The 12,649-nt window shown below is 39.4% G+C and overlaps 1 protein-coding gene across 1 annotated transcript; it reads right to left on the reverse strand.

Annotated features, from left to right (window-relative positions):
* Positions 1 to 1,891: 1,891 nt before the first annotated feature.
* Positions 1,892 to 4,182, reverse strand: LOC148657178 (cathelicidin antimicrobial peptide-like). The gene is made up of 4 exons (XM_088643084.1): positions 3,948 to 4,182; positions 3,271 to 3,393; positions 2,789 to 2,896; positions 1,892 to 2,060 (listed from the first exon to the last, which is right to left on the reverse strand). The coding sequence occupies exons 1-4, from the start codon at positions 4,125 to 4,127 to the stop codon at positions 2,013 to 2,015; spliced, it is 459 nt and encodes a 152-aa protein (XP_088499210.1). The 5' UTR covers positions 4,128 to 4,182; the 3' UTR covers positions 1,892 to 2,012.
* Positions 4,183 to 12,649: the final 8,467 nt, after the last annotated feature.

The raw sequence follows: 12,649 nt of genomic DNA on the forward strand, positions 1-12,649 counted from the left end.
GACTGTGAGGGTTTTTCAGACAACCTCTGACTCTTCCCTGAGTGCTTTTAGGGGAAGCTGGTGTCCCCAAGTGTGGCCAATTCCCAAATTCCCTTGTTGGAGTGTTAGGAATGTTTGCCCTGGACAACCGCAACACCACCTCCTGCTGGTTCAACCTTGTTACTATAAGTCTGGCTCTTCCACCCTGCTACACCAAGACAAACCAGAGATTCTTACTTTGAAGCTGCGGAGAACTTCAGATGTATACTCTAGCCAGGTGTTAATCATGGTATCTACAAAACAGTATCACACCATTTGCACATTAGTGAAGCACCTTAAACATCAATAAGGTTGTTTTGATAGAGGTTATAATACATATAGCTGGAGCTATTCTCAGGAGATACAAATCCTTAGTTAATTTCAGATTGAATTAATATTAATGTGGCAAATTGGTTGACTCGGAGTGAGGATGAGAGAGTGAGCAGACAGAAGGCGAGCTGCAGCAGTAAGGAGAAGACTTTATTGCCCTTTTGTATACAGAAGTGCGGTGGGGGAAGGTGGGAGATGGAAGACAGAGCTCACAGCTGCAAGGTAACCTCTAGAATCCCATGAGGGAAAAAGAGAGCGAATGCCATGCCTCGGGGTCCCCTCAGGACAGCGTTGATACTGTATATCTTCTTCAAGCTGCCTGAAGTTTAGTGAGCCAACAGGCCTAATGCCCAGCACAATCTGGTTCTACTAAGAACTCCTAGCCATGGAGTTCTCACTTTCTCTCTTTCTTCACTTCAGCCTAAATGCACACTGAATCTCTTACTTCCCACAAAGACATCATAAACTCCAATGATTACCTATGGAAATGGCTAGTTCAATGGCTCGTCCAGCTGCAGGTGATCTCTGCTTGTTGGCATTCTCACGTGGAGCGTCAGAGAGATTAAATTGTTCTCTGCCACCCACATCTGGTGACCTCAATTTTTAACACTTTATTACAATATGTCTAGCCACAATTTTAGTTAAGTTTTTGTGGTTTTAAGTGTTTTTCTTTTGACTCAAATGTTCTAGTTTATAGTAAATTAATTAATACAAAGAATTAGGTTAAACACTGATAACTTCATTTGGAGTTTAGACAAGAATTTTGAGGAACATTACAACCTAGAGATAATTTCTGCTTACTTCTATGAAAATTCTTTGAAGTGACCTAAAAGCAGACAATCTCCTGGACAGATGTGCTGAGGAAAGATTTTTCAGAGTGATCTATCAAATGGTTTGGAAGATTTTTCATGTAGAGTTCATAAGTGTGCCCCTAATTAAATAGGTTAAATATTAATTTAAGGATTACTGTTTAACCCATAGCACAGCTAGGTAACAGGTTTTAAATACAAGCTGACTTTACTATTATCCCAGACAGTTAAAACTTCAAAGACACCACAGCTGAACCCTGGAGTTCAGTGCCTGTATGATCCTAATATCTCCTGATTCTACTGTACTGTATGTGCCAACAAATATTTTCCATCATAGGGTATAGTAAAAACATTGTCAAGATGGCTACACGTGTTATAATTATTTCTCTTAATAATGAAACTGATCTGAAATTGAAGTTTATTTTTTGTGTCATAGGTTATTATTTGGTTATTGAAAAATATATAAAAGAATTAACCTAGTGCAATACTGTATGTCCTCACGAAAAGATGACTTAACTGGATAAGAAAGGGCTTCTGCTCTTTATTTTCCTTTGTTGCTCTTTGAAGGCCCAAAGAAATTCTGCTTCCCCAAATAATCTGTGGAAAGGCTCCTACTGTACTGTATATAATGACTCTTAAATGAAGCGAATTAATATAGAAAACCTTATATAAAAATGTTGCCGACCACAGTGGTTCTTCAAAACACACAAAAGCAAACAGAAAGCATGTAATAAAATAAAAGAGCTTTATTGAATCAAATCATCCACAATGGTCAGTACAATGATAAACATAAATCTTGGTCACATCAGTCCGCAGGTGAGCTCCAGGGAAAATACTGCTATTCCTGACATGTTCTTATGATCCACCAAAAAGATACCACCAGCTGGGTGGTTCTTCAAGTTTCTAAAATAGAGATTAAAGATAGCAGGTTACGAAAAGACATTACATACTTTTTGATAATTCAAGAAAAACTAAAAAAAAACATTACATGTATTGGCACAATTATTATTATTATTATTTTTGTTGTTGTTGTCGTTTTTCAGGCATTCTATGATTATGACATATAAGCACAATTGAAATATTGATATTTTTAGGCCACTTTCTTTCTTTCTTTCTTTTCTTCTTAAATACAGTCCTTTTTCACATAAATATCTCATTGAAGAGTGTCTTAGTGATTCACAGACATCAAACTACTAACAAATCAGGAGGCATTAAACATACTGAGACAAATCTGGATTTCAATCATTAAGTGTAAAAGCAAGTAAAACACCAAGTATGATAGGTCTGGGTTTAAAAACAAGATTAAGACAAATATATTTCATATCTGGACATATTACCAGGTGTAATGATGATTTTAGTACTTGCTTGTCATGTGTTTCATGATTGTCAGTAAAGGTTCAATTTGTTGAATACTGGCAATCGCGTGTAATTGTTCTGATCATACCTGTTATATTTAGAAAATGTGATATTGTACATGATTAAAATACACTAGGCATCAGGGTATGTCATATTTGTGTTGAAGATAATATTTTAAACAAAAAATATGCAAACCTTATTCAATGTCAAAACATTCACAGTTGAAATAATTTACTCCAGAGATGGCTTTTAAGCTACTTTTTTGAAGGATTTACCTTGCGCTCCTCTGGGTCTGTAACTTCTTCACAGGTCACTACTACAGCGCTTGCTTCTCCTGGCTTAGCCCTCACAACCGTGACAAGACCTGTGCACTTCTTTAAAGACTGCAAAAGAGAAAGAGGAAATGCCCACTGTTGTTTACTGCTATAGGACTTGAGAAGTGTTTAAGGGCTGTACTATCTCTTGGTAAATATCTGGATGAACTGAATGCCATGTGTTTTGCAAAAGAACAAAGGTGTTATCAATGACCTGCTTTGCACATCACCAAGAGAATAGCAAAAGAGTAAATACTGTGCACCTAGTAACATATTGATTTCATTGATATTGATTTAGTTTCCCCAAATTGATTTCACTAAATAGCAGGAATTAACATTATACCATTTTAGAAGTTAGTTGTAGGGTGCACAAAGAAAACATATTATATCAGAGGTACAGTATTTTTGGCTATAGTGAAGAATGAAGCACAGCTAGAGCTCACCCCATTTTCCTTGAAGTCACATTCTTCCTTTCCATAATCCACAAGTTTGGGGCACACAGTCTCCTTCAAAATGAATCTTATAGTATACTCGGTTCCAGAGCCATCACCAGGAATGAACATTGACTGAAAAAGAGAGAAAACCATGACACATCCTGCATAAGAGTCATATAAATCATTGTGCTGACCACCGTCCTGTTTTAACAATTTCAGCTCTCAGTTACTCAATTGAACCCTTAATTGACTGAATAATTGGACAACATTGAACTGTTTGACGGCTTTTAAATCTACAACATGTTAGAGGCAGCCTTTCAAGTATTACATTTCATTAAAAAAATCCCAAACTTAAGAGAAGAAAATGCAAGCTTGCCAATATTCAGTTCCATGTTGCTCAAACAAGAATCTTATTAGTTTAATGAAGGCTTCAGTTTGGTCATTAAGCACAGCTGAAAAAAAAACACAGTAGGTACTTTTATGTGGTTCTCCAAGATCAGGAGAGTGAACCCCTGTCTTAAGGTACAACCTTTTTGGTAGCATAAACAAAAAGGCTACTGTTATGAAATGTTTTAATATGCTTCAGTGCTTTGATCAAAGTTAATTGTTGTTGTCTTTATGTACAGACTGTTTTATAATTCACTTCCAGGCAAAAATAATCTGAGATTTGGACAATACCAACTTACCATTCCCTTTAGAGGAGCTACTTTGGGAGGTTTGAAAGCATTAGTCTCCACACTTCCCTGGTTGTAATGAGCTGTCGCTGCTGAGAGAGCATCCATGTAGCTGAAGGTCTTCTTTGCTAGAGACACAGTGGCCACAGCAGCCATGCAGAGCAGCAGCAGATATTCAACTGAAGTTCTCATCTTGTCAGTGAGCTCTTTACTCTCAGATGGGGTTTATAATCTGCCCCAGACAGCAGACAGCCTTTTGAATGTTCTGAAATTGTGCAACACACTGCAGAACATGGTGGATGTTTGCCTTTGAGGAATTTAGGAAACTTTCGTTTGGGGGAATTGTGTCATGACATGACTTCGAGTTTCAAATTTCCAGTAAATTTGAAAACAAGATGAAGGAGGCAGTACTAAAGCAAATCAATAACGTGCTCAATGGCACACTGATTGTAACAGTAGACAATCATGGAAAGGAGTAGAGAGTGTTTATGTATCGTGCCCCTCAAAGTAAATATTGATTTTGGCCTTCAAAAATATTGATTTCTTAATCTTGTAAAGATACAGTATGTTCTTTGTGCCAGTCAGAGAGATGTGAGTACGTGAACAGCCCATTTGGAGAGGGACTGCAATGGTCAGTGATAACACGACCAGAACTACACAATAAAATTCCTACAGCATTTCCTCATGATGGAAAGCACTAAGGTGACCTCTTGCTCTTTTAAATTTCTACATTTGTGTGATTATTGCTACAGTCACTCCTAAGCTCTCCTGAGAGCTGGGTTTCTTATTTTCTCCTTCATTGTTCAGATTGCTTTACTTACTGTTTTTCTTCTATATTTTACCCCTTTCCCCTTTTCCTTGTATTTCATTTCCACTGTCATACTAAGAGCAAACTTCCTACTTGGGATAACACTTGGATGAAAATATCAGAACACTGCAGTCTTAATGGCCTGGACTGCCAATTTTCACGATTGTAGTCCCTCCTCCTTAAGGGCGCTCCGGCTCTTTTCACTTCGGACCTAATTTTGTGCACCAGCCCCTTGTACCAGCCTCCTTTCCATCCCCCTTAAAAGCCAGACACTCAGTCAGGTCCGGGCTCTGCATCTGATTCCCATATCGTGCGAGCCTGGGACCTGGAATCGCCTGGCTCCATTATGTTTTTAACCTTCTGTTTCTGCTCCTGTTCCCCCTGCCGGTTCCGACCCAGCTCCTGGTTTTAACCCATCTGTTCCTGATGGACCGCCTGGCTTTGGACTTTGCCCGTTTTTTGGATTCCCCGTCTGGATTACTTTTGCATTGTTTGCCTTGGCCACACCTCCCCCGTGCACCAGCACACCATGGACACGCCCCCCTGTCCTCCTTCCTGTCTCCTGCATGACTTTTTCCCCAGTGTTTCCTCACTTTTCCCCTAATTGTGTCGCCGCATAGGGTCCGGAAAGAACTGTCCGTTACACCAATTCCAATATCCATCCATCCATTTTCTAAAACACTTAATCCTGGTCAGGATGACAGGGAGCAGGGGCAAATCCCAGTTAGCAAGCTACCAGTCCAGTACTGTAGGTTAACTGGAGCACCCAGAAGACACCAATGCAAAGACAGGGAGAACATACTAATACCATGCAGATAGTACCCCAGGACTTAAACCCAGGACTCCATTGTTGTGAGACATTTATGCTATGCACTGCACCATAATGCTGCCTTAAACACCAACACTTTCCTTAAAACACTGACTAGACCTTGATCAGCTGCCCTTAGTGTCAAAAACAATGTCATTATCAAGAATAATCAGCACAGGACAGCTTTCTTGGCCTTGAGTACACCAAAGACAAAATAACAAAACCAATTATGACATTATCTCAACTCTTAGTTTATCAACATTAGGAATCCTCCACTATGCTCTTGATGGTAATCCCCTAAGCATCTTAGCACATTCTGCTGAGAACAGTTTTGTCGACCTTGAGAGTGGCTCCTACTTACAGAGAATGGTCTCCAACTCACCAGATATCACCCCGCACAATCTGCAGTAATTCTGACTCTCTCAAGTGTGGTCTGTAAGTCCTTCCGACATAAGACCCAAATAGATAATAAGAAATAGAATAAATTAACTCTTCTTATTCTTGGATGTGACAAAATACACTTAAGAATAATGTACAATTTATAAATATAAATGTCCCTTCGTTTCAGTTTTGGAAATCTCTTCACATGGCACAATGTTCTGAAAAAATGAATACTCCTGCAACCTACACTTTGCTTGCAGTGATTACCTTATTGAAATCTGACATTAATTCCTTTTTATGTATCATTTCTAAAATGTGTGATTGATGTTCCTTAAACAGCACATCTATAAGCCATTGTTGTTAATTTATTTGATGGTTTGAGTGCAGATGTATACTATATACACCAAAAAAATGACAAAGCGGGTGTTTTTTTTCTTAATCCAGTTGATTAAATACATTTCCTTGCTAAAAATAATAATGACAGGGGAAGTTTTACCATTTTAAAAGATAGACCAAGAAGGAAAACTGTAGGGAACTTTCTTATTTAACATGATAAATACCACAGGGAAACAAGCTAATAATCATTAATAATAATAAATAATTGGTTACACTTATATAGCACTTTTCTGGACACTCCACTCAAAGCGCTTTACAGGTAATGGGGACTCCCCTCCACCACCACCAATATGCAGTATCCACTTGGATGATGGGACGGCAGCCATAGTGCGCCAGAATGCTCACCACACATCGGCTATCAGTGGGCAGGAGAGCAGAATAATGAAGCCAATTCATAAATGGGGATTATTAGGAGGCCATGATTGGTAAGGGCCTATGGGAAATTTGGTCAGGAAGCCGGGGTTACACCCCTACTCTTTTCAAGAAATGCCCTGGGATTTTTAACCACAGAGAGTCAGGACCTCTGTTTTACATCTTATCCAAAAGACGACGTCTGTTTACAGTATAGTGTCCCCATCACTATACAGGGGCATTAGGACCCACATAGACCGCAGGGTGAGCGCCCCCTGCTAGCCCCACTTACACCTCTTCCAGCAGCAACCTTTGTTTTTCCCAGGAGGTTTCCCATCCACGTACTGACCAGGCTCATACCTGCTTAGCTTCAATGGGCTGCCAGTTGTGAGTTGCAGAGTGATATGGCTGCTAGCAAATCATGATTCTGTTATAGTAAACGAGTGAAATTTGCAAATAACACCAACATATGAAGACCTGTAAAACTGAGACATTTAAAGTAGACAGTGTGGTGTATTGCATGCATATAACAGCAGAAGATATAAATAAAATGTACACTAGGTTTTTATGCTGACACATTAATTTTTCTCCTCTAGAAATTGTGGGACCGAAATAAAACAGGTTAATTGTATTGTATGATATGTAGATAAAAGTGGAAGGTTTTTAAATAAGCAACGCCATGTGTTCATTTTATAATCCAGAAGTATGACTGTATACAAAGGATTGTGTACAGTTTTTGTCACCATGTTTGGTTAATTATGGCTCAATTTTAACTTAAAATGAAGATATCAACAGAATGTAAATAGCTTTTAAACACATAAAAAATGTATATATTGTTGCATTGTTAAATAGTTAATTCTATTTCCTATAGTTAGTTTGATTAAACATTACATTCATTTTAAAGGGCTGGAAGTAAAAATGACTTTAGGGGTGCACTGATATTAGCCTGCTTCTCACCAATGTCTGACAATGTCTGACAGGCCAACAGTGTCAGAGTGTTGTTTATGTGATCTTAATACTTTAACTGCTGTGGTAGTTTTTTAATATGTATGTTGAAATAACTGATTGTGATTGCTTAATTCCTGTAAATTTTAATATACTGTATGCACTTAAATGTTCTGGTTAACAGAACAAATTGCCTGATTAGGACATGAATACATGGTTCTTACTTATAGTAAAAAGCATAGGTATTGGGACAATGTAATGAAATTCATTTTTGCTGTGTAATAATTACATTTAGATTTGAGATAAAAGATTATTATGAATCTAAAGTATAACATTTCACCATTTATTTCTGGGTACCACCCTCCATTTCTTCACTTTCTCACTCTGTTTCACTACCCTCTCTGAGGCCTCAGGTGCACAGAGCAAGAGTACAGTGTGCTCTGTTCACAGCTTCCCAAAACTCAGCAGTTTGTAAACTTATGGCTACAGTTTTGGGACACTGCCAAATGTGTGTATAGCCAACTAAGCAGTTAACTATATGATTACTTTTAGTACAATAATAAATCTTTTTTTGAAAGCAATAAACTTAATATCAATTAGAATGCTAAGACAACTAAGGGTGTATTTGTGGCGAACTACAACAATAACAGTGTCTTTTACATTAGAGTGCATTTTGGAATGTTAGCCCTTCATCTATAAAAAAGCTCACAACAAACAAACAATAGCTGAACTTATTACAGTTTTTCTTATATAACTAACACTGATACCTCATGACACCCCTGGTCCAACAAGCAACTTCTATATCATGGCAGCAACACATCCTTAACTTATGCCTTGTAAAGAAATTATCCACGCAACTTGGCCGTCCAAGATCTGAGGTGTACCTCAGGAAAGCGTTGATATATCTTCTTCAAGCTGCCTGTAGTTTGCCTAAAACATTCTGCCTAAAACATGCCTAATGCCTAAAACATTCTGGCTCTACTAAGAACACCTAACTTTGGAGTTCTCACTTTCTGTCAAGTTCGTTAACCCCTCCTCTTAAGAACGCTCCAGCCCTTCCTTGTTCTTTACTCATCTCCCACACCTGCTCCCTGTTCCTGGAAGTGCCTGGTCCCATCAAGCTTTTAAGTTCCTGTTCCCGCTGGTTCCGACCCGGTTCCCGTTTTTATTCTCTTTGTCTTGGATGGACCGCCCGGTTTTGGATTTTCGCCCCCTGTTTTCATTCCCGACTCCCGCATGCTTTTTCCCCGTGTTTTCCTAACTCTACCCAGGATCGTGTCGTCTGTTTAGGGTCCTGAAAGAACAATTCCATTACACTTTCCTTCTTTCTTTACTTCAGCCTAAATGTACACTGAATCTCTTACTTCCCACAAAGACATTATAAACTCCAATAATTACTTAAAGCAATGGTTAGTTCAGTAGAGAGCCTATCCGAATAGCTTTATCCGCCAGTGGAATTCCATTTCCTGTCAAATTCAACAACTCTTCCCAATTACCAGGCGTCCTTCCTGGCTCCAGACCACTGGGTGTCTGGTATTGAGCCGAGCCAGTGGCTTCCTCAAGGAGCCATCTGTCAGTACATTAGACTGATCTCTAGATTATTTTGTTTTCTTTTAATTTTTTCAATAAAGATAGATCGATTAATTAAAAGTGTTTAGCACCCTTTAGAAATTATACAGTTCTGTGTTTTTTATAAATCATCAATATCATTATTGTATTTTGTGATCAAGTCAGGTATTCAATTTAAAAAGCAGGTAATGCTGGTGCTAGTCAGCAGCATAAAATGCCTGATGTGTAGTTTTACTTTTAGAAACAGCTGAGCCTCTGGCTTAGATGCTATGAGAATGACGCAGCTATGAACACTTGGTTATTCCCTTACGTTGTCGATATACTGTAGCTTCCATCTCTGGAACAGCAACTGCGGGTGATCTCTGCTTGTTAGTGTAGCCAGGATCTCCTCTCCTGATGGCTACCAGAAGTGTAAATTAACTAAGACTCACTACTTCAGGAGAGGGGGCCACGCCCGCCTCCGCTGGAGGAGGTGGAGACCCTTCCCCTTCCTCTTCCTCAATCTATTTGATTGGGTGGAAGGGTTCTTGCCTGGAGGTCAGTGACTCAGATTCAGGTGCAGACTCCACCCCTGAAGTCACAGAGAAGGCCTGCTTTAACCAACTCTTAAGAGAGTTAGAGCAGCGAGGAAAAGTAAGACGCATTAATATCAAGGTCACTATTGAAAACCTCTTACACAGGGAGGCACTGATTGACACTGGGGCTGAAATTTTATTTGATATCATCAGACTCATTCGGCGTCCTCAAACAGGTAGCAAAAGAAAAAGGCATAAGACTTAGAGTGGAACATGTGAGGCAGAAACCTACACCCAAGATGTCTGAGAGAACATGAGAGTGGCCGGAGGAGCAAAGTTCTGAAAGTTTAAGATGGGCGATGAATGGTTGAGAGTTTGGCAGGCGTATGAGACCAACGTGGGGTTACCACGCCCTGCAGGTTCCTGATTGGTTGGTGAACTGTTGGAAAGAGTAAAATTGATCTCTTGACTCTAGGACCATCAGCCAGGTGTTTATAAGGTCCGAGTGGACCTAAGCAGACATCCTGGTGCCAGGACTAGCCCATCCATTATGATAGCTGGGCAATCCCTAATCCTGGGAACTGTTCCTTAAAGAAAACACTTTAAATCAGACCCCACAAGGGATGACCTCTGTGTGTCCTGCACCACAGAGATGAGAGAGAGACCTCCCTGGGAAAACACAGCAACACTTAATTCTGGCGTATTAATTAGTATTGCCGCTACATAAACATTCTCACGTGGGGCATCAGAGAGATTAAATTGTTGGTGTTGGTGACCTGCTGGTGTGAACCTCAATTAATATTAAGGTTTCTGCCACAGTTTCACAATATGACTAGCCACAATGTTAGTTAGGTTTTTGTGGTTTTAAGTATTTTTCTTTTACCTCAGAAGTTCTAGTTTAAAGTAAATGAATTAAAACAAAGAATTAGGTCAAACACTGATAAGGCCACTTCATTTGGAGTTTTGATATGGAATTTTGGGGAACAAATTCCTACAACCTAGAGATAATTTTTGCTTAGTTCTATGAAAAGTCTTTGAAGTGTTCTAAAAGCAGACAAATCAATTTATCAAATGCTTTGGAAGATTTGGATAGTTTTTATGTGGATAGTTCATAACTATTTGTGGCTAACCCTGATTAAATAGGGTAAATATTAATTTAAGGATTACTGTTTAACCCAAAGCACAGCTAGGTACCAGGTTTTAAATACAAGCTGACTTTACTATTATCACAGATACCAGAAATGGTTTTGCCATTGAACCCTGGAGTTCAATGCCTGTATGATCCTAATATCTCCTGATTCTACTGCCAACAAATATTTTCCATCACAGGGTATAGGAAAAACATTGTCAAGATGGCTACATGTGTATGATTATTCATCTTAATAATAAAACTGATCTGAAATCTAAGTTAATTTTCGGTTATTGAAAAATATATAAAATAATTAACCTAGAGAAATAGGTCCTCATGAAAAGATGACTTAACTGGACAGGAAAGGGCTTCTGCTCTTTATTTTCCTTTGTTGCTCTTTGAAGGCCCAAAGAAATTCCGCTTCCCTAAATAATTTGTTGAAAGGGTCCTACTGTATACTGTGAGACTTCAGAACTGTGTGTCTGAACTGGTAGTGAGTAACACAGGGGCACCTCAAGGGACAGTTCTTTCTCCATTCCTCTTCACCCTCTATACTTCGGACTTTAAGTACAACTCAAAGTCATGCCACCTGCAAAAGTTCTCAGATGACTCTGCAATTGTGGGATGTATCAAGGGTGAGCAGGAGGAGGAGTACAGAGGACTGGTCAGCAGCTTTGTGGAGTGGTGTGGGGTGAACCACTTGGAACTGAATGTTACAAAGACAAAGGAACTGGTGGTAGATTTCAGGAGGAAAAAGGTCAAACCTACTCCTGTCTACATCCATGGGAGTGGCGTGGAGATGGTGGACTCGTACAAGTACCTGGGAGTGCACATCGACGATAGACTGGAATGGTCTAAGAACATCGAGGCCATCTATAAGAACGGACAGAGCCGACTTTACTTCTTGAGGAGGCTCAGGTCCTTCAATGTGTGTAGTAAGATGCTACACATGTTTTATCAGTCGGTGGTAGCGAGTGCCATTTTCTACGCAGTGGTGTGCTGGGGCTCTGGGATTAGAGCAGTAGATTCCAAAAGGCTGAACAAGCTCATCAGGAGAGCAAGCTCTGTCATTGGGTCTGACCTGGACCCCTTGGAGGTAGTGGCTGAGAGGAGAATGATGTCCAAACTAGAGGCCATCATGGACAACTTCTCCCATCCCCTCTATGACAGGCTTGCAGGAATGAAGAGCACGTTCAGCAATAGACTGATTCATCCACGGTGCGACAGGGAGCGCTACAGGAGGTCATTCTTGCCGTCTGCCATAAGACTGTACAACGCATCCACCTTGCGTCTTGGCAGAGGCAACAGCGACAGTGACCTGTTTCTGGACTAAACGCATATACACATCTACTGCTACATCTGTTCTCTTTCTTTTTCTTTTTCTTTTTCCCGTTTACAACCACTTTTGTGCAATATATGCCAGGGACCTGTGCAATACATTTATATTTATATTTATATCTATGGTTACATCTATATCTATATTCATACGTGTGATACGATTTTCTGTGTACTGTTCTGTTCTAGTTTCCTCTTGTGTGTCCGGACTGTGAGTAACTCTTGTACTGTATTGTATGTATTGTACTATTATTATATAATTCGTTACACTGTGGCTGTGTTGTGTGTGTTAAGCTGCTGTTGCACTGCAATTTCCCTCACGGGATCAATAAAGTATCTATCTATCTATCTATCTATCGATCTATCTATACAATGACTCATAAATGAAGAAAGTAAATTAAAAAAACCTTAAAATAAAATAATGTGGCCAACCACAATGGTTCTTCAAAACACATAAAAGCAACCAAATAACATTCA

This window comes from Lepisosteus platostomus, chromosome 8, assembly GCF_059453375.1.
Source record: "Lepisosteus platostomus isolate fLepPlt1 chromosome 8, fLepPlt1.hap1, whole genome shotgun sequence".
Classification (NCBI taxonomy): Eukaryota; Metazoa; Chordata; class Actinopteri; order Semionotiformes; family Lepisosteidae; genus Lepisosteus; species Lepisosteus platostomus.